General features: G+C 45.9%; 1 protein-coding gene across 1 annotated transcript in view; it reads left to right on the top strand.

The window, feature by feature from the left end:
• Nucleotides 1–25,306, top strand: part of SORL1 (sortilin related receptor 1) — a 139,803-nt gene that overhangs the window by 20,214 nt on the left and 94,283 nt on the right. Inside the window, exons 3-7 of the mRNA XM_066365308.1 lie at nucleotides 4,679–4,804; nucleotides 11,376–11,537; nucleotides 13,876–13,943; nucleotides 19,545–19,725; nucleotides 24,785–24,886. Coding sequence (XP_066221405.1) covers nucleotides 4,679–4,804; nucleotides 11,376–11,537; nucleotides 13,876–13,943; nucleotides 19,545–19,725; nucleotides 24,785–24,886 — 639 coding nt within the window. The remainder of the gene's footprint in view (nucleotides 1–4,678; nucleotides 4,805–11,375; nucleotides 11,538–13,875; nucleotides 13,944–19,544; nucleotides 19,726–24,784; nucleotides 24,887–25,306) is intronic.

The following is a 25,306-nucleotide window of genomic DNA, read 5'->3' as shown; positions in this document are numbered from 1 at the left end:
CTCAGAGGCAGGAGTAGCTGGTGTCTGAGCAATCACAATGAGATTTTCCATAAAGAAGATTGGATTGTGAGGTGCTGTCAGCAGTCCAGAAGGGATAGAACATATACAAATAGGAAACTGGAGCATTGGTGAATGGCCAGCTCATGCATATTCATACAATGGGAAGGACCTGGAAGCTGGAATCCGGAAGGTTTGCCATTAAACCAGAAAAAAAAAAAAAAAAAGAATGAATGATTTCCTGATGAACTTGAACTTGTAGTCCATGTGATTGCATGAAAAACGGCTCCTTGGGCTCCCACAGGATCCCTCTGTGTGTGATAGGTCTGGTGGACGAAAGGAAACAATGGGTGTTATTTATCTTAACCATTCCCAATGCTTTGTTTCTGCTCTCTCTTATCTTGTGAAATATTCACATGTAATGTATGTCGTTGCCAAAGTGCTCTCCAGAGAGAGTGCCCATCCCAAGATCAGGGCCAGCCGGAGGAGGTGTTGGGAATGGTGGGACTCGCTGCCCTTGTGCCCAGAGTAGCAGGACATTATGGTTGGTGCCCATCAGAGCTGACTGGGAAGCAGGACCCATAGAGGAAGTCCTCACTTCACATTGTTGGTAGATTCTGCATATGAGGAAACCAGTTTTACCATGGGCTAATCGGGAAAAACAAGAATGAAGTTCCCAGGGCATCACATCAACCTTCTAATGAAACACTGTTGAATGGAACGACGTTATTTGAGAACCTGCTCTACGTGCTTACAGTGCAGAACTCGGTAGGCCGAGGTCATGGGTGTTTAGCTGAGCACTGACTCTGAAATCCGAGTGCCTGGGTTTGAATCCTGGCTCTGCCATTCATTAGCAGTCTGGTCCTGGGCCAAGTCATTGAGCTTGTCTTCTCATCTGTCAGTGAGACCGTCCTTGTGAAAAACCTTGCTTCTGGAAGCATGGCCCGTGGACCAGCAGCATGGGTGTTTTCTGGGAGCTGGTTAAAAATGCAGAACCTCAGGTCTCAGCCCAGACTTCCTGAGACAGAACCTGCATTTTAACCAGGGTCCTGCTGAGTGATTCTCGGGTATTTTATAGTTCGAGAAGCACTGGTATAAACATACTTAGAATAGTATCAGATGGTAAGTGTTATTCTGTATATTTTAACCCTTCTTCCTTTCCCTTTCCCTTCTTTTTCACCTTCGTCTCCCCAACCTGGCCTCTCTCCTCCTTTTTCCCCTCTTCCTTCTCCTTACTATTATTATTATATGGTTTTGAAGTACAGGGAGAAGAATTTAAAACCATTCACTTCGAAGGACTTACCTTTACAGGTAAGACAGTGATCTAACTACCAGCTGTGGGCAGTTTAGTAACTCCTCCCCTTTTTATTTTGTTCTTTAAGGAGTAGTGTCATGTGGAGGTCAGAGAGGACTAATTAGTGCAGGAACCCACGTCTGGATGGGAAACAAATCTTAGAAGCACAAGATGGTCAAGTGCAGGGTGCTTGCCCAGGTTCACCGGAGGGTCCTAAGGGGCGGTGAGTGAGTCAGCGGCGGCCTGCCGAAAAGACAAGACAGACCGACGGACCAGACTGCATCAGTGGGGTGCAGTGTGGAGCCCACGAGGCCCTCAGCCCCTTGGCATGATCTGAACACTGGCAGAGGCCTTTCCTGGGCTCTTCACTGTGGAGGAAAGTGGATCGCTGTGTGCAGCTCCGAGCTTGGTCTTTACCCTTGACTTTAAGGTCTGTGTTAATCAAGTAGAAATAATTAGCAGGATAGGATAAAAATATTGTGTTGGAATTATTCAAACTGGAGGAGGAAAGAAGGTGGGTAAGCAATTTGCGAGAGCCATTAGGTATAGGATGGACCCTTATATTTTCATTTAGCTTTTGTGAAGTAAAAGATCCAAAGAGATGGGTTTTGTTTACGGGTGGAAAATTGAGGAAGAGCCTCTCGTTCGTGAGGGTGGCTGCCCCTCCACGTGGGAAGTGGCAGCAGTGCGGCCGAGGCTCTCAGAAAGGCCGTGCTTGGCTGAAGTCGGTCTTTTCCGCTTGCTGCCCAGTGCAGCTTTCACAGCCCGGCCCGTCGGTTTGGGGCATGACCTTCCTCCTCCACGGGGAAACCTAAGTATACAGAAGAGAACATCATCCTTGGGGATGAACTTGCAAGATTGGCAAGATGGCTGCCCTTGGCCGTGGAGGAGCCCGTCCTAGTGGTTTTGTCACTTATGAGCAGTCTGACCTTGGGCTAGTCATGAACTTCTCTGAGTCTTAGTTTCTGTTATCTCCTGAGTTATTCACTTACTGACTCCTCGATTTCGTTCTTTATTCATGTGTGGAACGCGTGCATTTACTCACCCTGTGGTGTCTGATGGTATTTTTCCTGAGTACCTGCTATGCTCCAGGTACACCGAAACAAGGAGGCCAAGGTGAGAGTAACTCAAGGAGTTTTTAAAGAGGATGAGATATAATGTAAACCATACAGAACTGTGTATTGAAAAGTGTTACCCTCATGTGAACTTACTGTCCCATTTGTGCCACTGAGAAGGTCGTGGTTTATCAGTGGGTGGGATGCTGGAATTGGCAAGCACCTGAACTCTCTTTTTTTTGAGAAGCTATTCGTTTGCTACACATGACTTCTGACTGCTAAGAGGGACTGCTACTGTCCATTCTTGGCCAGGAGGATAGACGTGAGAATGTACCGCTCTGCCTTTTACCCAATCTAATTATCTGGGAACTCTCAGCCTGCTGGATTTTGGACGCTGCTCTGCTGGTAGCCCTTCCTGCGTGTTTGGATGCCGGGAACACATGCTGCGTTTTCATGTGTGTTCCTAATAGGGTTTCTTCCACGGTGACCCAGGTATTGGCAGAGGCTCTATCTGTGCTCTTGTGACCTTGACAGCTAATAAAAATATTAACGACCGGGGCGTGCTCTCAGTTCCCTTGGTGTATACCTTGTTTAGTTGATTGTTAAATGGGACTTCTTTATAAACATTGACTTTTGCATTGTGTGTAAAGGCCACGGCTTTTGTGTCTGGTGCCTGGTTCACGTAAAACCCTCAAACACGCTTGCTGTTGAAGCAAAGGGCAGTGGAGGCAATACACTTTCTGGAATTAGTCTAGGGTATCCATTTTTCTTGGAATTCACCTGTCATTTTCCTTTTATTCTTATCCCAGTTCTAACTCAGTTATTATTGAGTTAGGCTTGTTTTTAACCCACTGATTCTATTAATTATATTCCTATTGCCCAGATAGTAAAGTCTAGGTACAAAATACAAATATTAGACAATTTCCATTCCACTATCCATGGCCCGAGGTGTAATGGCTTTCCGATTTTTGGCTCTGGAGGCGGGCAGCCTAGGTCAGGGTCCCACAGTGCCACTCACCCTCTCCTTCCTCTGGCAGGTAACTCATCTCATGAGCCCCTGTTATGTTCTCTGAAAATGATTTTCATAATTGCATTTGCCACATAGGGTTGTGGTGAGAGTTACCTGAGCTCATTTATTTGAAGGCATTGGTGCAGTATCTGGCACCTAATTAGCACTCAGTGAATGACAGTCTTTCTTAGGTTTTATTTTTCATTTATTTATTTATTTATTTATTTATTTATTTATTTTCTTTTAGTCAGAGAGGAAGGGGGCGGGGAGAGAGAGAAGAACATCAATCTGCTTCTGTACGTGCCCTGAATGGAGATCGAACCGACAACCTCTGTACTTCAGGCCAATGCTCTAACCAAGGGAGCTGTTCAGCCAGAGCTTAGATTTTATTACTCTGGTTACTAGGTAGCTGGAAACCCAGAAGCAGAGAGAAGTGAAGACTGTTGGCACATGCACAGGTCCTGTGGCAGCTCTGGTGCTCAGAATTGCCCAGAGCACAGAATTGGGACATAGGAGTGCTGGGGAAGAGGTCTGGTACCCATGGAGTTAACATCTGCACATGTTTAATCTCTTAGCACTTTTTTTCCCTTTAAAAAAAATACTTATTTACTGATTTTAGAGAGAGAGAGGGAGGGATAGAGAAGCATCAATTTTGTTGTTCCACTTAGTTGTGTATTCATTGGTTGATTCTTGTATGTGCCCTGACCGGGAATGAAACCCGCAACCGTAGTGTATCGGGACGATGCTCTAACCAACTGAGCGACCCAGCTGGGGCCTCTTAGCACTCCTTCTTTTCTATCTCTTGGGATCCTCTTTTGAAGATCTGCGAGGATTTTCTTTTTCTAGCTTCTGGAATGCTGTAAGAAGAGCACTTCCCAGTAGAGGGATGAGGAATTAGATTACCTTTTGGGGACATTTCAACAGATGGCAAAACAAATTCTCAATCCCTTCCCCTTAGACAACCGCATTCTGTCTGCCTCTGGATGTAATTTGTTAAATCACTTAAGTCTGCTGTGCGGAAGAGGTTCTCATTGTTCCAGGGCTGTGTCTTCCTCTCCGGGGATGTTTCTTGGCCTCGGAAGAGAGGCCTGTGTATTCCAGGCAGTGGTGGCTGCCCCGCTCCTGCGCCTTCGGCCCCCCGTGCCTGGGGACGGACAGAGGTGCCCTCTTCTTCTCTGTGGGCTCTCTGTTCCTATCCAGGGACCTATTGGAACGCCACGGTCAGGATCTGGGCCACGGTGTAGGCGGGACGTTTGAAAGTGACAGGTCTCGCTGCCGCATCTCTCACTATTTTCTTTTTGCTCCCTCTCCCCCCTCTTCCAGGTGTATGTGTCTTACGACTACGGGAAATCGTTTCAGAAAATTTCAGACAAGTTCAACTTCGGTGAGGGAAACCACAGCGAAGCCGTGATCGCCCAGTTCTACCACAGTCCTGCAGACAACAAGCGCGTAAGGAAGCAGCGGGCCCACTCACTGGTGCTGGCTTCGGGCAGCTGTATTTTGGGAAGATGGTTGTTGCACTTGGGGGAGGGGGGCTGGGACATGGAGTGGCTTTGCCACCTTTGTAGCATGACTAGTGGCCAGCAACTGTTTTCCTGTCACCCTGGGAGTTTTTCAGAGGACAGCTCTCGGGGTGGAACTGTACATGATCAAGCGCACCAGGTGTCTGCCAGGCAGAATTTCTAGACAAGCAACATACAGAAAATCTGCCAACTAATAAATCGCTCCATTCATAGGTGGTAGAAATGGTAGCCAGGCCCCGGGATTTATCTTGCAGTCTAATCCAGGTCTTCCGGAGCGGCTGCTGAACTCGGTTTTCCCGGCACCATCGGCCTCCTCCCTCCAACCCCCGCTGGTGTAGGACAGGAACCCGAGGCAGCAGGTTGTGCGCGGCTCCTGACTGGTTCTCCCAGCTGGCTGGCCTGGGGCTGGTGTCTGTGGGGGAATTCTCCACAGTTTGGCCTAAGGGAGGCAGGGAAGATGGCAAGGGGTGCGGGCATCGGCCCTCCACCAGGCTTTCCTGTCTGTGCGGGAGCTCCAGCTCTGGGAGATTTGTACTCGAACCTCTGTCCCCACTCTCATGGTCCCTGGCTCATTTCCAGGCCAGGATGGCCGCTTCTAAGGATGCTGAGATGCCTTAGTAGCAAAAGTTTTCTCAGGTGAGGATATGTGCTGGTCTCTGCTCCCCCAGCAAGGGGCAAGAGAGGGCGATCCACAGGTCCCCCCGTGCTGGCTTCTTGCGCTTCCCGTGCTCTGTTAGCAGAGGCTGTTCTCAAAATATTTTGCCACCAGAATAGCACTGATGATCAGAACTGTCCGGAGGAGCTGGGTCCCGAAGGCTCCTTGCTGGGCGAGGCGTAAACCTTTGAGTTGCTGGATTGTGTGTGTGGGGGGAGGTCTTGGGGAAGAAGCCTGGCCACCCACCGAGGCTTTAGGAGGGACCACTCATGGGTTTCAGGGGAGTGGGGCACAGGAACAGTTTTTTTTTTTTAAACAACAGGAGTAGTCATTACTGGTACATATTGGTTAAATGTCAGCCCTGCTTAAGGACCTCAAAGTAGAGCAGCAGTTACCTAACTCCAGGTGACAGAACAATTTTTATCCCTGTGAGGCAAAGCAAGGAAAAGGTGTTGGGGGGAATTGGCTGTGCAGATAAGACTGGTGGCCCTCTGTCTACCCCCCCGAAGCCCCTCCCTCTTTGGCCAGGCAGGCCTGGCGCTTGAGTCTCATAAGTCCCTTTTGTGAGGTGAGGAGCCCTGCCCAGGCTTCAGCTGGCTGGCTGTGCCCCGTCTCCCTGTGGATACATAGGGGTGCCCACTGCCTCCCAAGAATCAGGTAACACTTGGATTGCTCAGTAGGTCAGGCTGTACCTTTCTATTATTACCATTAATTTTACACGCCGTCCTAGAGTGAACACGTGCTTACGTTGGGGGTTTGGAATTGCCTCTCTGGAATCTTCGTTTTCAGCTCCACCTGCCTCTTCTGCACTTCCGGCCACAGGGCACAGATGTCTCTGAGCAGGGTTTGTCTTCCTTCCTTCTTGTCAGGGGCTGTGGTGAGCAGCTGCTCAGCCTGCACCTCCAAAGTCAGAAGACAGGAAAGATGATGTTCTGGGCTTTTAGAGGGACGTGTAAGCACAGGCAGAGGGTAAGGGGCTTTGTGAGTGTGGGGTCCGGAGAAGCAGCCAGGCAGGGGCCGTGACAATGGGGCAAGGCAGGAGAAACCGGGATGATTACAGTGAGGTGATACTGTGAGGAGAAAGGGGAGAGATGGACCCGCAGCCTCAGTGCTGCTCTGCCTCGAGGAGACGTGCATCTCATTGCTCACGGCTGAGGTGCACATGCTTTGGAGTGGGTGGGGAGCATGAAGAGGGGTCACCTTCTTGGAGAACTTAGTGACAGTAGGGCCCAGGCCTGGGGCTGGCTGGAGGTTTCTGGGCTGAGTTTCTAATTCCCCAGAGAAGGCTGTTCCCCTGCCCCAGACTTCTCAGGAAGGAAATGATGACTCTTCTTCCTGCTAGGTGGTCTGTCGAGGAGCGTGATTTGAAATGGTCGACGTGACTGTTGGCATCTGCTCTGAAAAGTCACCATGTCACAAAAGGGCCGGGTGGAAGGCTGCGGGATGTGTGCCTGGGGGAGGGAAAAGAGGGTGCTGGTTAGACCAGCAGCTGGGGTCCAGGGGCTGCCTGGTGAGGGTGAAGGAGTGGGTATGCTTCATGGGGCGTGCGGGTCTATTTTTGCACTGGCTTGCAGCCCCACTTCCTCCTCCTCCGTCCGAGTGCTGACTCCGGAACCAGCCTGCAGCGCGAGGCACCTGCCGTTCCGCCAGCCCCACGGCCTGTCCGCGGTGTCTGGAGATGTCTGGGCCCTTTCAGAAAGGTCACTGAACGTGCAGGCGAGGCTTCACACCCTCGGCTGGGCGAGAGCTGGTCCTAGGTACAACTGCAGAGCAGCTCTCTCCCCCTCGGTTCTCACCTGCTAGACATAGCGTTCCTTTATCACTCTGCCCTTCCCCCTTTCACTGTTTGTGGTTTCTGCACTAACACTGGAGAGAGGCTCTTACGCTGTTGCTTATTTTGCTCTCTTTCCAGAGGTATTCGTATAGTCACAGGAAACAGCTTTGAGCTATGGGAGGCAGCCCCTCTGGAATATTCTGCGTTTGCAGACGGGGCTGGGGAGCCCGGGCTGTGGGGGAACACGGCCGAAATGGCGGAGCTGAGAAAGCACCCAAGAGTCAGCTCTGCCGGCAAATCTGTGGGTCGGCTTTGAGCAGACATGACAGCCAGGGAAGTACAGGAACTTAAAAGCAGAGGAGGACGTCCTGTGGCTTCCTAAAACACACATACATGTGACACGGCTACAGAACATGCCTACTGATGAGATGGAGCCCGCAGTTAGTTGGAACGGGGTGGGGGGGCATTGAGTAAGGTGTGAGCAGGGAAGTAAAGGCTCTCTGGGGTGTTTTGTGCTAGAAATGGAGCGTCAAGCCTAGGCATGATTTCAGTGGCTAGAGTAGAGCTGGGGGGAACCCCTGAGAAGGAGAAAGGCGTGGGCAGAGTCTGCAAGGTGCCAGTATGCAATTTCTGAGAAGGCGGTAGGAGATGTGCTCCTCGGCTGGAGGGTTTGCACCACGTGCTTCGTGATACTCATCAGACTCCTGTCTAGAGATGGAGGGGTTTGCTTTTTGCTTCAGAGACTGTAGGGAGGAGCCCAAGGAATCTTTGAGTAGGGGAGTGACTGGAAATAACGTCTCTTAGGGAAGCGTGTCTTAGAAATAAGCAGGATGGGTTGAAGGGAGCGATCAGAGGAGAGTTGGAAAGTGAATCGCTGTGGTCCTGTCGGTGGGAAGTAGCCCAGTTCCTCAACCAAACCTAATATCACCCTCGAAGTATTCCCCATCCTGCTAGGTCTTAGAAGACAGGAGGATGAATAAAACCCAGTGCCTAGTTCCAGCTTTGCTGATAGTCGTTAGCAGCAGAGGTGGGTTTAACAATGGGCGCACTGGGCGGGTGTGCACCCTGGGCCCCGACTTCTGAAACGCCCGCAAAACTCCAACTTGACCCTTTTCTTTCTAATGACACCAAGTTTGGTTTCATATGTGCAATTTTAACATTAATAGTACATAATATTTTTTATTTTATTTTTAATGTTTTTATTTATTTAAAAATATGGTTCACATGTATTTTTATTTTCCCTGTCTCTCTCTCTCTTTTTTTAAAGGGGCTCAATATTTTCTTCTGTGCCCAGGGCCTTAACCGATCTTAATCTGCCTCTGGTTAGCAGGGATATGGGCTGAGCACTAAGAATGAAAAGAAAGGCTTGGATTGTGAAAAATATTTTAAAGGAACACCTAGCAGGGTCGGTGGTGGATGAAAGGGAGAGCGAGGCAAAGGAAGACAGTGGAGTGAAAACCCAACTCCCGTTGTGAGTCGTGGGGCTGGGAGAAAGTGTGTGTGGTTAGGACGCGGGACACGGGGAGGGAGAATTGGGTTCTGGTGGGAAGGTGTCCAAGAGTTCCGTTTCGGACCTGGTGAAATATCCTGGCACGTCAGAGTGGAGGCGCTGAGGGGAGAGGGGGAAGTCAGGGTTAGACTGTCGATTGGACAGTCAGGGAGCGCTTGTTCCGGAAGGCAGCAGTTGAAGCTCTGTGGAAAGATAAATACGCTATCAGCCAAGGCGGGAGGAGTGCCGAGGCTGTGTGAGGTTCGGGAGGGGACCAAGACGAAAGAGCCAGCCAAAGAGAGTCAAGGACGGAGATGATGGTCCGGGGCGGGTGACGGCGAGTTGAGATGGGACGATGTTGCAGAAAGCAAGAGAAAGAGAGTTTCCAGTAAAAGAAGTGAAATTAACAGAGAATGCATATAAATGAGTCCGATAGTATGAGGTAAGACCTGTGAATTAAACTCAGAAAATGTTGCCTTGTTTGTTGGAAGAAAAGATTGACGAACTGTTAAGAGATAATTCTGAACCAGGCAGATGTTGATGTAAATGCTGCTTACCCCCTGGGTCACCTTGGCCACTTAACCTCTCTAGGCTTTGATAACCTCATTGGTAAAAGAGGAGATAATAATGTCTAACACATCGGATTGCCGTCAGTGCTAAATACACTAAGTGAGATGAGGCATGCAAAACTTTTAGGGCAGTTAATGGCACATAGTAAAGGCTCTTGAAAAATGTTCACTATTATCACGAACGACAGTAAGTTCTATGACTGGCTGCATGGTTTTTAGATTCTAAAACATGAAACTAACAGAAGGAAGCCATGGGATAGATTTCTTTTCAAAGTTTAGAACACTCCCTCCCCCAATAACTATAAAGTAGTTTCTGAGCAGGAGGGTGGGCTAAGTCATTTCTGGGGAACACAGTTATGCAAAAAATTATTTTCTAGTCGTTTCCCTCAGGTTCTCAAGAACTGTCATCAAACCCGTGAGGTATATATATAAGGTCTACCAGAAAGTTCTGTCTATTTCTATCACAACAAGTTTCGACACGTAAGCACATGTTTATTTGGCGCATGTGTGCATCTCTATTTTTATCACTTAAAGTATACATACTGATGTAGCAAATTAACTAAAACAAAGTTGATTCACGTGAGTCTTATGTGTGAAGCCATAGTGTACCCATGGCTACTGATAAAGTTCATTTACGCCACTGTAATTTTTACGAATTTCAACAAGGAAGAAATGCTACAGAAGCATGTCTATCGCATCCACCATATTCCCTGGACTTAGCACCCTCTGACTATCACTTGTTTTTGTCCTTACAAAATTTTTTGAAGGGCAAAAATTAAAAAATGAAGAAGATATCAAACAAGCACTGGTTCAATTTTTCGCATCAAAAGATAAAACATTTTTCAAAAATGGGATATACAAATTGCCCTCATGCTGGCAAGAAATCATTAATAATAATGACAATTATATTATTTAATAAAGTTTATTGACGGTAAGAAAAATTTGTATTTTGTTTTATTCCAAAAACGAACAGAACTTTCCGGTAGACCTTATATATTTTCCCCTTCCTTTGTTCCCAAACTCAGACTACCCTGGACTTGAAATGTTCTTTCCCTGTCGAAGTCTTTCCTGCCCTTCAGGGCCCAAATCTTACACGGAGTCATTGCTGTTTTCCCAAAGCATAACTAATCTGTAATCTTTGCTTTCATAGGACTGACTGTGGTTTCTTCTTTAATCTCATTTTCTTGTGAACTATCGCTAGCTGTGGACATGTCTTTCTCTCACATTAGCTTCTAAGCTACTTAAGGGGAAGGTTCCTGGGTCTTCACTGTATCCCGCCCCATGTCTGAATGAACCATGGTGAATATGCAGACGCAATGTTAAATTCAATTGCCTCCATCCTTTCCCTGCAAAAACTCTTTAAATGCGTGGTCCTTCTCTAGCCAGACTTGTTCCAAGTTGTCACTCAGCCGTGCAGAAGCAAAATAAGGTGAGGCCCTCGGTTGGCAGAGCTCCTTCCTGCTGGGCCTCGGGGTGGGTCTGCCAGCCCTGGCTGCAGCTTGGTGCCTAGAGCTTCCGTCTCACCTGGTGTAGCGGCAGGAGGGTGCAGCTGGTTTTCCCAGGTGGGTGTGCGTTTAGGGATTTCCCTGGAAGGGCATGTCAGAACATGGACAGCAACCCCATCCGTGTGCAGCCAGTCTGAAGAACAGGACTCCTCTGTTCCAGCTTTCAGTAGGCACCCTTCGATGGTGACCAAGTGTCTCACCAGGCAGTGGGAGCGGCTAAGTCGTTGGAAAGAAAAACTAGGCTTGACTAGCTTCATTCTCTGTTAAACCAGTGCATTGTGGGCTCCCCTGCCAGCCCATCCTGCACCCCTTCCTTTGCTGAGCCTTGCTTGCGGTGCAACAGCATCTCTTTGTTGCTAGGAGAGGAGATGACAGGAAAGCTGTGTGGAGGCCTGGCAAGCCCTTGGCCCTGGTTGGTGCTGTTTGGCCCCTGCATGCACAAGCATCAAACACTGGTTAATGAGGGGTGTGGGGTGGCTCTGAGCTCACCTGGTTTTTCTTGCAGTACATCTTTGCCGACGCCTATGCCCAGTACCTCTGGATCACATTCGACTTCTGCAACACTCTCCAAGGCTTTTCCATCCCATTCCGGGCAGCTGACCTCCTTCTGCACAGTAAGGCCTCCAACCTTCTCCTGGGCTTTGACAGGTCTCACCCCAACAAGCAGGTAAGAGAGCTTCCGGAACACAGCCAGAGCTTTCTGTTCTGCCCTCTGTCTCTGTGGACTTTGTGTCCTTTGAGTGACCTCTCCCTGGCCCCTCCCTTCTCCCTCGCAGGCTCAGCCTTTGTAGCTGTTTCACTTTCTATGGCTAAGGAAAAATATATCCCACTGCACTTTCAATTCAGTCTGCATCCCGGCCAGAGAGCTGTGTGTAGCACTTGGCAGGCTCTGTTACTTAAATAACGATGCTTTTTTTTTTTTTTTTTTTTTTTGTGGAGATGCACCTTTGTTAGGCTCTGGAAATTAATCTGAGAGAGCCAGGTACAGAAGTCTGGAGTCTGAGCTCTGCTGGGGCCTCCTGTACCTTTTCTGTCCTCTGCCTTAAACATACTGCTATTGCCTACCATTTATTGGTACTATATATTAACACGAATGCTCTTCTTTGCGTGCATATAATATAAATGTATTTTCCTCCTTTAATCCAAATTTGAAGGAAAGGTGAACTATGAGGAGAGAGACCCTGAGGAGGATTTATATTTCTTTTTTTTTTTTTTAAAATAAATTTTTATTAATGGTAATGGGATGACATTAATAAATCAGGGTACATATATTCAAAGAAAACATGTCTAGGTTACCTTGTCATTAAATTATGTTGCATACCCCTCGCCCAAAGTCAGATTGTCCTTCGCCACCCTCTATCTAATTCTCTGTGCCCCTCCCCCTCCCCCTAACTCTCCCCCTGTCCTCCCTCCCCCCACCCCTGGTAACCACCACACACTTGTCCATGTCTCTTAGTCTCATTTTTATGTTCCACCAATGTATGGAATCATGTAGTTCTTGTTTTTTTCTGATTTACTTATTTCACTCCTTATAATGTTATCAAGATCCCACCATTTTGCTGTAAATGATCTGATGTCATCATTTCTTATGGCTGAGTAGTATTCCATAGTGTATATGTGCCACATCTTCTTTATTCAGTCTTCTATTGAAGGGCTTTTTGGTTGTTTCCATGTTTTGGCCACTGTGAACAGTGCTGCAATGAACATGGGGCTACATGTGTCTTCACGTATCAATGTTTCTGAGGTTTTGGGGTATATACCCAGTAGAGGGATTGCTGGGTCATAAGGTAGTTCTATTTGCAGTTTTTTGAGGAACCACCATACTTTCCTCCATAATGGTTGTACTACTTTACAGTCCCACCAACAGTGAATGAGGGTTCCTTTTTCTCCACAGCCTCTCCAACATTTGCTATTACCCGTCTTGTTGATAATAGCTGGATTTATATTTCAAGGTCAACACTTGCCAAGTCAAGAATTGGTTTGGCATAATCCTGTGAAACCTGTAGGTCCTGTAGGATTGGATTTATGATGAGTTTTGAACGACTTTGCTCAGAATAACCTTGGAACATCTTTTTGTTTGCAGGTTGTTTAGCCAAAACATGATCTGTTTACCTTCACATGTCTTAGGGAGTAACCTAAATGTGGGTGGGGTCAGTTTACCCCTGTAGGTGGATTATTGTTATTTTCGGTCTACTGCTTTTAAAAAAAAATATTTTATTTATTAGTTTTAAAGAGAGGAGAGAGAGCGAGAGAGAGAGAGAGAGAGAGAGAGAGAGAGAGAGAGAGAGAGAGAAGCATGTAAGCATGTGGTGGAGGAATGGGGAACATCAACTTGTAGTAGTTGCTTTTCGTATGTGTCTTGACCGGGAAAGCCCAGGGTTTTGAACTTGCGACCTCAGCATTCCAGGTCAATGCTTTGTGCACTGTGCCACTGCAGGTCAAGCTTTACTGTTTCTTAATACAAGGCTGCCAAGGCCAGAGGAAGCCTCAGGTTATGTCTTTGTGAGTTGAGGGGCTTTGGCCAGTTAATTACTCAGCCATACCCTGTGTATTCAGTTGGTTCTCTGGTACTGTTTGATTCTGTACTTAGCCAGTGTCCTCTCCATTCAGCTTTAGTCACTGTGGCCATTGTGTCTTTTTAAGGACACTTTTCCAGGTGAGAAGCACCAAGGATTATCCTTTTGTTTTTACCATCATCCGAGGGGTATTCTTGAGTCTGATATTTCTGATAATCCATCAGTATGAGACAAGTCACCATCATTTCTCCTTCCACTTTCTGTTGAGACCTTAGCACTCATGGAGATGACCATGGAGGTGCAGATCTGTCTTTCCCTTCCTGCCCTTGTTTGCATTTGGAGTCACCAAATTGGACGTGCTGATCCTGGGGCCGGTCTTCACAGACAGCCCATATTTAAGGGGGGATTTCAGTGGGAGTTTGGCAGTGCCATCCCAATGGTGCCTGTTTCTCGCTTCCTGACCACTTCTCGTCGCTTTGTTCTTTGCAGCTATGGAAGTCAGATGACTTTGGCCAGACCTGGATCATGATTCAGGAACATGTCAAATCCTTTTCTTGGTAAGTTGTGTCATCTAAGAAATTTGAATGACATCATTTCCTTTTTTTTTTTTTTTTTTTTTTTTTTTTTTTTTTAGTTTTAGCTCCTTCATGGTGGACAAGCTCCTTCATGGTGGACAAACCTGCCCTTGCCTTAAATGTGAAGCATTTTGGTTCAGGAAGTATAATTTCCAGACCTGGGAATTAGAACTGCAAGTACAGCAGACTCATTGGAGTGGATGACAGAGGAGCTTTTGCGTGTGTCAGTCCCACCAGGGAACCCCCGGGGACTCTTGTATAAGAGTTTCTAAAGACCTTCATTTCGAGAGCATTGTATCAGAGGAAGTGGGGATTTTTCTCTATATAATACCAATTTTTAAAATTTATAATGTATATTTATGAATGTCTAAATATACATTATAAATTTATGTATATAAATTTATATACATAAAGATACTAAACATGCTTTAAGGTATGTAACATGGACTAATTTGTGGATAGAGTTATTAAGGAGATTGCGGTTCAGGAAAGAAGGAAGACTTTTTGCACTCAACACACATTATGAAAGCTCAGGAGACACGGGCATAGCAGGAGAAGGCAGAGGAAGCACGTGTTCTTCCCAGGCGGGCGGGCGGGTCGTCGGCAGCCCCAGGACAGACACAGCAGGTCGGGTGGCTCTGTGAGGAGGTGTGCAGGGACAGAACAGCCGGAAACAGGTGAGGCAGTGTGGAGCGTGGGTGCAAAACACTGAGCCTTATCTTTGGGCAGTGCGTCGGGTCAAGTTTGGAGAGGGATGTTAGTATCTGAATCTGTAGTGCTCGGCAAAGGAATTTGGACTGAACTCTGAAAGCGATGGGAAGCCATTGTAGGTTTCTGAGAAGGAAAGTGAAACCAGCAGGGGTTTTTAACGTACAGTTGTTTCTGATCCTGGTGGCTTCTGATCTTTTACTGTTACAGGGGCGTAGCGCACGAACTGGAATACTTGAGTTTGTACATGTGCAGGCAAGTGCCCAGGAGCAGCCCTGCTGGGTCAGTGGGTCACCCAACCTCTGTCCACATAGCAGACTTGATATCTACCCAGTTAACTCTTGATCTTCAGCGCTCCCTATCAGACTCAATGATGATCTTCCCCATTTCCATTTTCAGTTTCTCAGACCAACAAGTTTGAGTCCTCATTGATTCCATGTTGATTTCCTACTTCATATTCAAGCCAGTAGGAAGTCCTGTTGGCCCCATCTTCAGGATAGACCCAGGACTTACTTCTCAGCGACTACTTTGCCCCAAGCCACCATTGTTGCTTATCAGTCCTCCACCTGGCTTCCTGCTTCCACTCTTGTCCTTTTACTACTCGTTCTCAGCACAGAGCCAGATGACCCTGTTCAAAACAGGTCAGATCATGTTGTTCTGCTCTGAACCCTTTACTGTGTGTGCATCATCATTTCTCTCAGAGTAAATGCCAGGGTACAGTCCCACTACAGGCACTTGGCATTTGTCATTTTCTCTGCCTAGAATGCTCTTTCTAAAGATATGTGTGCTGCTTACTCCCTTACGTTCATTCAAGGCTGCTCAAATAACACCTCCTAAATGAGGTCTAGCCTGAGGAGCCTATTAAAATGGCAAAGGCTCTCTTCTCCTTCCCAATCTGCTGTATCCTGATCTATTCTGGTTTCGCATAGCATTTACCCTGGTCTACTGTGCTGTTATTATGCCTGTTATTTGTCTTTAACAAAATAAAAGCCACACAAGGGCAGGGACTTTTGTCAGTTTTGTGTACTGATATATCCCTGGTGAATGAAACGTTGAAATTGCAGCTTTTTGTAGAGATTGGCAAATTTTCTATAGAAAGTCTCAAGTTTTGCACTAATTTCCACATCGATTTGTGCCTCTCTCCACAGCCCATGTGTTGGGAAAGAAATAGTATGTCAGTGTAGTTTTAAGTAGCACTTTTCTTATTATGAATGATTTTGAACAACTTTTAACCTGCTTCAGGTTCATTTTTATATCTCTTTTTGGTGATACATTTGTCCATGCCATTTGCTCTTTTTCTCTTGGATTCATAGTTGTTTCATTATTAGTTTCCCAGTGCTCTTTATATATTGAGATTAGTCCTTTGGGATAAGAGAGAGAGTTGTATTTATTTATATTTTCCAGTTTGTTTTAGTTTTCATTAAATGCAATGGCCCAAGAAGATGACGATACCATCAGTGCTTCTTGTTTAGCCTGCTGTCGAAGAAGAATGTCTTCATGTGGTATTGCTTTCTTAGTAATTGATGGCAGTACAGGCAGTTCCCGGGTTATGAATGAAATAGGTTATGTAGGTCTGTTCTTAAGTTGAATTTGTATGTACTTTGGAACAGGTACATTTACCTATTATATGCAACTTAGATGTTTGTCTTAACATAGTATTTATTTTTACCTTTCTGTACATACAAATACTTAAATGTTTTCAAAAAGAGTCTTAAGCAATCTTTGATGATACAGAAGATGACGGACTTGTTGGAGAGGATGGGACTAGTGTTGGTGAGTCAGGGTTTGATTCTGCTGCTGGAGTCAGTGTCTTGAAGTAGCATCAAGGGAGGTTTATACAGAACTTTTCTTTTTCTCATGATCAATGGCCTTGTAGCATCTCGGGCCTGTGGTAACTGTATAGTAAGCTCTGGTGAACCTCTCTGTATCAGCATCTTGCTCCTCTAACTTTGTCATTTCTGCTTCACTGAGACCAAAAGCATCAGCCAACTCTTTTGTAGAAAACTTTTTCGGTTCTGGAGTTTCTAGGTCCCTGTTTTCTTCCCTAAATGCTGTCATCTGCTGTTCTAGTTCCAAAAAGTCTTCACTGGCTAGTTCTTTGCCATGGGAGATGAGTAACTCTATGATATCATTTTCACTGATGTCCAACTGCAGTTGATCACCAACAGCCCTTATGGCTCTCAGTTCGTAAGTATGAATTGTACATAAGTTGGATGTTTGTAAAGATGGTGGGAGCACAGGGAGGCACCTTACGGCTGAGCATCTTCGGGCTCAGGGAACTTCCTTCTCAGGGAGGGCAGCTATTTCTGACCTGGTCGTTATTTCCTTGGGCAGAGGTTGTAGAGTCTTGGTGAAATTATAACCATAATCTTATCCAAGCACAACCTCTACCCAAGGAGTACCATTTGAATTCTTTTTGGCTTTATTTGGATTTTAAAGGGGCAGGCTGCTCTTTTACTTGTTCAGGGAACCATGTAGTAAGAGGGCAAACCAGTTGGATTCCTAAAGAAAGGTGCTTGATGTTTGGGAATGAGGATGTTGTGTCTTCTGCCTTCTTGCAAACATGCAGATATTTTAGGGGATAGGGCTGGCTTCTCTTCTTTTATATAATTGCATGTATGGTATCAGGGAATTTCAGCCTATTTTCAGGAATTTCAAGGACTTTCCTTAGGATTCCCCATAATAAGTGAGCGTGTAATCTAACTCCTCAGTGAGAAATGGCATATGCTATTCCACAATGCTTAGCAGCCTGGGAGCAGCAGGGGAGTGGGAAAGCAATGATTTATGGTATCCATAGCTGGAGATGAGCAAGACAGGACAGGGGAGGAGCTGTGGGGGTCGGGCTCTGGGATACCCTGTGAAGCATCCTCCCTGAAGGGCTGTGAGGAGGCAGGTGAGAGCAGGTCAGGCCAGTTGAGGACTGATGACTATGCTCAGAGATGGAACAAGGCTTGGGCTTTCCAAATGAAGGCAAAGAGGAAAGGAAGTGAGTGTAAGAAGTGGACGGCTGGCGATTGCAAAGTATAAGAACTGTTAGGGGACGTGGCTCTCAAAGATGGGAGGTCCACCTATGAACCATGAAATTGAATCGGGTGGAAAGTCACAGCTCTGTTTTGAGATCTGGGCTGCTGCTGTTTTGGCTGGGAAGGGAATGGTAGAGGTGAGCTCGTTCTCAAAATAGCTGAATAGAGGTCCCTTCCTCTCTCCCTTGTAAAAAATATCTCGCAGCCTCGTTTCAATTTGCATGTTGTCTAGAATAGAAGAAGTACTGTAATCAGTACTTCTAATTGTAGAAGAAAAGAGAACGTGCTAGCAGTCCCCCACACCCGCACACAGCGCATCTGATGACGACCGTTGTCTCCCACATCGGGACCAAGGTCGCTGGTGTCTCCAGTGCCTAATTCTAGGACTCCAGGGGAGGGGGCCACCGTCGTCCTCCCCATTGTGAAAAGGGGTCTTTTATTTTACTATTCTTAAATCCTTTTCTCTCATTCTCCTTCCTATTTCCTTTCCTTTTCTCTCCCTTTCTCTTTCTCTCTCTGTTTCTTTCTCATTTCTTTTTTCTTTTCTTTTTCCTTAGAATATGCTCTTGACAGTACATCTTGAAGGAATTCGTATCATAACCTTCATTTATCCCGAAAGCGTATGCTGGAATTCTACAAAGATAATTATATAACAAACCCTTGTGTCTCTCCTTGGTTTGTAACTGCATCCTCACTCTGTTTTTGTTTTCTTTTTCCATTTATTTTTCCCTCTTGGTTTACCTGGCCTTGGTGTTCTTGTGAGAGGTAGGAGCCTGGGGCAGATTAGGTGGGCTTTGTTTCGGGGAACAGCAGTTCAGAGAGCCTTCTCCAACATAGTTTCATCTCATCACTCCAGTTTTCAGTTTGTAACAGTCTCTGTAAAAATGGTTCATCGATCCAGTGGCACAGCCATCACTTTTGGTAGGAACTCTGTAGGATAAAAAGAATGATAAGACATGGGTTTTAAAGGCATCTATACTCTCTAGAAATCTCAGACAAGTGCATTATGGTGAACAACATAATGCATTGTAACATAATAAATTCAGTGTGGAATTATAATAAGAAGTACTAGTATAAAGTAAGGAGACTAATTCGGAATCCACCCAACCAAAGCCATTTGCTTCTTTTGTTTGAAACTCATATAAAACTCATGAAAAAGGCTTGAAATTGAGTGCTGTAGCGATACACTTCCAGTGTGGGGAGAAGGAAGAGAGCATTAGGGGAGGGCTTCCTGGCAGAGGGGACTTGAACTTGGCCCCAGATGAGTAAGAGAGGTGCAGTCAGAGTGTATGGCAAAGGCACCCCTGCAGAGGCGTGTAGGGTGGACAGAAGCACGGGGGAAGAAATGAGCCCTGTGTTTCTGAAGGAGACTTGCGGGATGTGAACTTGCACTGGGTGAATCATGGTTGCTCAGACGGTGACAAAAGCAGGCAGAATGATAAGGGCACTGGTTCCTCCTGTGGTGTCCTCCAGAGCTGTTTTTTGGAGAACGCAGCACCCTGGGGGAGGCTCACAACTGGAGGCCAGAAACTTGCGACAGCCTCAAGCCAGACTCCACTGATCCCAAAGCATTCCGTCTTTTACTGTTCTTTCCACTCTTCTCCAGTGTGGTCAGAGCCTGCTTTGAGCAGAAGCCCACGATGATTTTCATAACAACGGGAACAACATAAAACAATTTACCAATCCCGCTCCCTCCGTGCTGAGCTTAGGAGCAACCAAAGAGAGCTGCTGGCAGTATTTATCCAGCCCAGCCTGGCGGCCCCAGGTTCTAGCTGATTGTCTGCCTGGCAGGACTTCCCTGCCTCCAGGGACTAAACATGGCAATGATACCGAGAACTGTTCTTTCTTTCAGGGGGATTGATCCCTACGACAAGCCAAACACCATCTACGTTGAACGGCACGAACCCTCTGGCTACTCCACAGTTTTCCGGAGTACAGACTTCTTCCAGTCTCGGGAGAACCAGGAAGTGGTCCTCGAGGAAGTGAGAGACTTTCAGCTTCGGGACAAGTACATGTTTGCGACAAAGGTGGTGGTAAGTTTAAGGTGCTAGGAGTAAACCGCTTGGAAGCGTTCTTTCTGAGGTTTGGCATTCTTGGAGCGGGCCGCTGAGTTCGCACAAGCAGGGCCTGGATCGAAGGAGGTGGGGGAGCTGACGGAAGGGTCCTGGAGGTAGGGAACACTCCCAGCGGGCCTGGCAGGTCCTGGGAGATGGAGGCAGGGAGAAGCTCAGACTCCCGCCCGCTCAGTGTGTCTTTAGGCTGCAGGGATCTGGTTGTTTTTTTTTTAATGATTCCTTGACAAGCACATATTTCTTCGAAATCCTAATGAAAATAACTCAGAAAGGAGGGGTGGGCTTCAGTGGTGTTTTTCTTTCATTCTACTGCCTGATTTCATTTATTTTTTTAAAAACGATTTTCAAAATTATTTATTGATTGAGTTTTAGAGAGACAGAGAGAAGGGAGCGAGGGATGGAGAGAGAGAGAGAGAAAGCATTCACTTGCTTTTCCACTTTAGTTGTGCGTTCACTGGTTGCTCCCCAACCGGGAACCGAACCTGCAACCTTGGCATCTCAAGACGACGTTCCAGCTGATTGAGCTAACCTCCCAGGGCTTGTCTGATTTCCTTTCAATTTAGGTTGATTTATTTGTGAGTTTTGGACCCATGTTAATTTACACTCCTCATAGAATGTGTAGTCATTGACTAGTGGGAGTTAACACTGTAAGAAAAGCAGTAATTAAGCTTCCAGCTGTCAGTAAGTAGCTCAGCTCTCAGCCTTTGGGAGACTTTCCCCTTGATTTGATGGGTTAGAGCCAGATGCTGAAATGGTGCTCTTGCTCATTCAAAACCAGAGTTAATGATTTAATAGGGCTTGTGTTGCAATTGTATCAGGTTATAAGTTGCAACTAAACTGCCCTGTGTAAAGGAGTTCAGGTACTTAATATTAATTTATTTTCACTCATCAGAAATGAAAATACCAAACAAAATTTTTTTTATCAAATTCTAGACCCTTTTATATTGGCATATAAATTAAAACATTTAAATATTTCCTAGTTGTTGGTGAAGTTATGTGTGCTAGTATTAACTGGTATGCCTTCCAGGAAGGTCATTTATACTATCTATCAAAAATGAAAATTTTGCCCTGGTCAGCTGGCTCAGTGGTAGAACTTTTGCCTGGTGTATGGAAGTACCAGGTTAGACTCCTGGTCAGGGCACACAGGAGAAGCGACCATCTGCTTCTCCATCCTTGCCCTCTTCCTTCTCTCTCTCTTTCTCTCTATCTCTCTTTCTTCCTCTCCCACAGCCATGGCTTGGTTGGAGCAAGTTGACCCTGGTACTGAGGATGTCACTATGGCCTTGCCTCAGGCACTAAAATAGCTTGGTTGCTGAGCAACGGAGCACTGGCCCCAGATGGGCAAAGCATCTCCTGGTAGGGGGCTTGCCAGGTAGATTCCAGTGGGGGTGCATGCAGGAATCTGTCTTTCTGCCTCCTTGCCTCCCCGCCTCTCACTTAATTCTTTTTTAAAAAAATGAAAGTTTTGATGTAGGAGTTCTGAGAATACATCCTGCACATATTCTTGTGTATTTCTGAAAGAGGTAGTATATACAAGTATGCTCATTGAAGGATGCTTATGGAAATAACCCAAATGCTCATCAATAGTTGTTCAATGAAAAATATACTAAGATGCACTGTTAATGAGAGAAGTTAAATTGTAGAACAGTCTGTTAATGAAAAAAGTTGTGTTGCAGAATATTTCCATCATGACTTCATTTATATGTGGAAAATAAAATGGCATGTATCCATTTGGCATAGTGTTGGGTTACACGTAACAGACTAGAAATAAAAGTGGCTTACCCACTCAGCGCTGCCCGGAGGTCGGCAGTCAAGGGCTGTGTTGGTGTCTTGGTGTTACTGGGGACTCATGCCTCTATCTTTTTGTTCTACCATCCATACTAATGATTCTTGCTCTCAAGGTTCCCTTGTGATCCAAAACATCTGTACCAACCTTCGGCTCTTTACTGGAGTTAGGGAGATAGAGGCAGAAGGGCCAAACAGTACCCTTTGCAGCTGGTCTAGTCCCTTTCAGCAGCCCTCTGAGAAACCAGCGCGGCACTTCTGACCATGTGTGGTTGCACAAAAGGAAGAGACCCTAGTCTTTTAAAAAAAAATTTATTACAGTTGCCATTCAGTATTATTTTATATTCGTTTTGGATGTACAGCAGAGTAGTTAGACAATGATATAATTTATAGATATTTCCAGGACCCACCTGGCACAATACATAGTTATTACAATATTATCGACTATATTCCTTACGCTGTATTTACATCCCCGGGACGATTTTGTAATTACCAAGATTGGTAGTTCTTAAGTTCTTCACCTTTTTCTCCTAATCTCCCAAACTCCCACCCCTCTGGCAATGTTTGGAGAACCCTAGTCTTTTAGAGTGTGGCGTTGTTTCATTTCACCGGTACCTGCCTGCACTGTTGGATGCTTTTCATGAGCCTGTTTTACTTTTGTAATAAGTATAAAGAACAATGCAACAACAACAAAGACCCATGGCTTCTTAAGAAAAAGTATGAGGGCCTTGTAATACATTTTACAGTCAATCGTGTGCCGTAGTTGTTGATATTTTTCTTGGTGGCATCTATATAATAGCTCTTTAAGAATAAGTTATGATTGAACCTGAATTTTCCAGGCTTAGGAATAATTCTCCCAGAAGGAAGTGAAATGGATTTATTTGGAGGTTTTTTTTTATGACCTTTATATTCTTTGATTTTGCATTTATGGAGTAAGACTGGCCTTGGTGTATATTCCCAGTTCTCAGGCCTCCCAGCAATGGCCATTAAGAACATTTAACGAATGTTGGGTTGGGAGATCGCTGAAAACAATATCTCCTTTCTAAGAGGTAACCACCACAGTAAGGAGAAGTGAAAAAATATAAAGCATAAAAATATGTGTTTCACTGCTACCTGTGTATTCACATATATTCATAAGGATTCATGTAGGGTGACCTGAACTAGTCATCTGACTTATACATAGCTATAGAATTTTATTGATTTAAGAAGGGGTTTTGGAAGTTATACCTATTTTTTTAAGTCCTTTTTTAAAAATTTTTCTTTTATTAATTTTTAGAGAGGAGAGAGAATGACAGAGAGAGAGAGAGAGAGAGAGAGAGAGAGAGAGAGAGAAGGGGGAGGGAGGAGCAGGAAGCATCATATGTGCCTTGACCAGGCAAGCCCAGGGTTTTGAACTGGCGACCTCAGCGTTCCAGGTCGACGCTTGATCCACTGTGCCACCACAGGTCAGGCAAGTTATACCTATTTTTCTGAGAACTATTTTCTTAGGCGAGTAATATATTTCACATTTTTAATAGGTCCGTCATTACCTATGGTCCTATACTGAATACAAACAACGGTTTTCAGGGTGCATTTTTGAAAAAGCAGTTTTTTATACTTTGCACCTGGCTTCTTTAAACAAACTACATTTAACCATTTGTTCAGTGGTGGTTTAAATATATGTATGCACTGCTCAAATGAGTCAGAAATTACTTTGTGTTCATCACCTTGCTGTTTACATAGTGTTTATTGTGCATTCATGAGCACAGGGGATTCAGTTATTACATGACAGTTAAGAGACATTGGTATGTGTCTTACGCTACAGGAATTTAAAATCTACAATAAACGGTAGCGAATAGTCAAGGATAAATGAAGGGGAACTAACCCTTTCTGGCCAAGAACCTCGGCATTCCAATGAGTCTAACAGTCGTGTGTGTGTGTGTGTGTGTGTGTGTGTGTGTGTGTGTGTGTGAGATCACATCTACATGGGAGTGTGTCTCCCTCTTAGAACTGCAAAACCATGCAGAGCCTCCCTAGTGCTTCTTACCCTTTTTTTGAATCATTGATTCTTTTGAGAATCTGGTAAAAGCTGTAGACCCTCCCTAGCAAAATGAATGAGTGCATCTATACCAAAAATGTGTGCATATGTTTACCGACTTCCTGGACTCTTTGAACCCATCCAGAAAAAAACCCTGAACCAGACCAGTAAATAAACTGAGACTTACAGAGATTTAGTGGTTTCCCTTAAGCTACCGCTTTTATACCCATTTTTAAGATTCCAGCCATGTAGTATCTCTATTTTTTTTTTCTTTCTGAAGCTGGAAACGGAGAGGCCGTCAGACAGACTCCCGCATGCGCCCGACCGGGATCCACCTGGCATGCCCACCAGGGGGCGATGCTCTGCCCATCTGGGGCGTCACTCTGCCGCAATCAGAGCCATTCTAGCGCCTGAGGCAGAGGCCACAGAGCCATCCTCAGCGCCTGGGCAAAGTTTGCTCCAGTGGAACCTTGGCTGCGGGAGGGGAAGAGAGAGACAGAGAGGAAGGAGAGGGGGAGGGGTGGAGAAGCTGATGGGTGCTTCTCCTGTGTGCCCTGGCCGGAAATTGAACCTGGGACTCCTGCGCGCCAAGCTGACGCTATACCACTGAGCCAACCGGCCAGGACCCATGTAGTATCTCTAAATACATGATGTGGTCAACGTTATGTGGAATGCGCTATATATACTCTACATACATATTCTTGCAAAAGACCTGAATTAATGGAAAAAAAAATGGACTAAATGAAAATTCCCTCAATTTTGGGTACAAATCAAAGCCTGTCACTCACATGTCCTTATAATCTGAGACTAAGAATGGGATGGAGAAGAGAACATGTGCTGTATGCGTGATGTGTGGCTGGTCTCCCCCGGGGTGGTTTTGGGGCTCCAGGCTCCACCCCGCCTGTCTCTTCAGCCTCATCATCCCGTCCTCTGCCGTTCACTCTCTGGTGAAACACTGGCACCCCATCCCCTTCCCCAAGCCTAAGTTCTCGCATCGTGCCGTGTCCTTCCTCCTCATCTAATATCCGGGGAGTATCTAGCTAGCATCTGTTGTAGACAAAGCTGTGCAGTGACAGCAGACATTGCAAAAATGTGTATTTGCAGCCATACTGTTTAAAGACGGGTCTGACTTTTCTGTTTCCTTTTGCACTTGTTTTGATGTAGTTATAATGTAGCAAAATGATGTTTTGTTTTGTTTTTTCTCTTCTTCCTCCGCAGCATCTCTTGGGCAGTCAGCAGCCACCCTCTGTGCAGCTCTGGGTCTCCTTTAACCGGAAGCCCATGCGAGCTGCCCAGTTTGTCACAAGACATCCTATTAATGTAAGTGGGGTTTGTTTGGGGTTGGGAAAAAGTGTTACTGTTCCCGTGTAGAAGAAGGGAAACAGTGCTGTGGAGATGTCCCGCCAGGGCGGGTATGTGACCAGGCTCCCTGGAGTCACTTATCCAGATGGGTCTCTAGAGAGAACCATTATGCTTTGGGCATCTTGGCCTGCGTTTTCCCTCTTCACTGTGTGAAGTGGAGTTGCACAGGAGCATTAATTTGCTTTAAGTGGAAAAGGGTTGGCAGAAAGGTTGAGAGGCATAGTGAGTGGCTCAGCGTGCCCACGGGCGTGCCGGACTGAAGGACGGCAACACTTACGTAACCGCTGTGGTACTTGATTTGCCTTTCAGATGCAGACAGGTTGGAGAGACAGAATTACGCAGAGGAGGAAACCACATGTAGCCAAATACAGGCTGCAT

This window comes from Saccopteryx leptura, chromosome 2, assembly GCF_036850995.1.
Source record: "Saccopteryx leptura isolate mSacLep1 chromosome 2, mSacLep1_pri_phased_curated, whole genome shotgun sequence".
Classification (NCBI taxonomy): Eukaryota; Metazoa; Chordata; class Mammalia; order Chiroptera; family Emballonuridae; genus Saccopteryx; species Saccopteryx leptura.
This window is presented reverse-complemented; position numbering and strand designations above follow the sequence as displayed.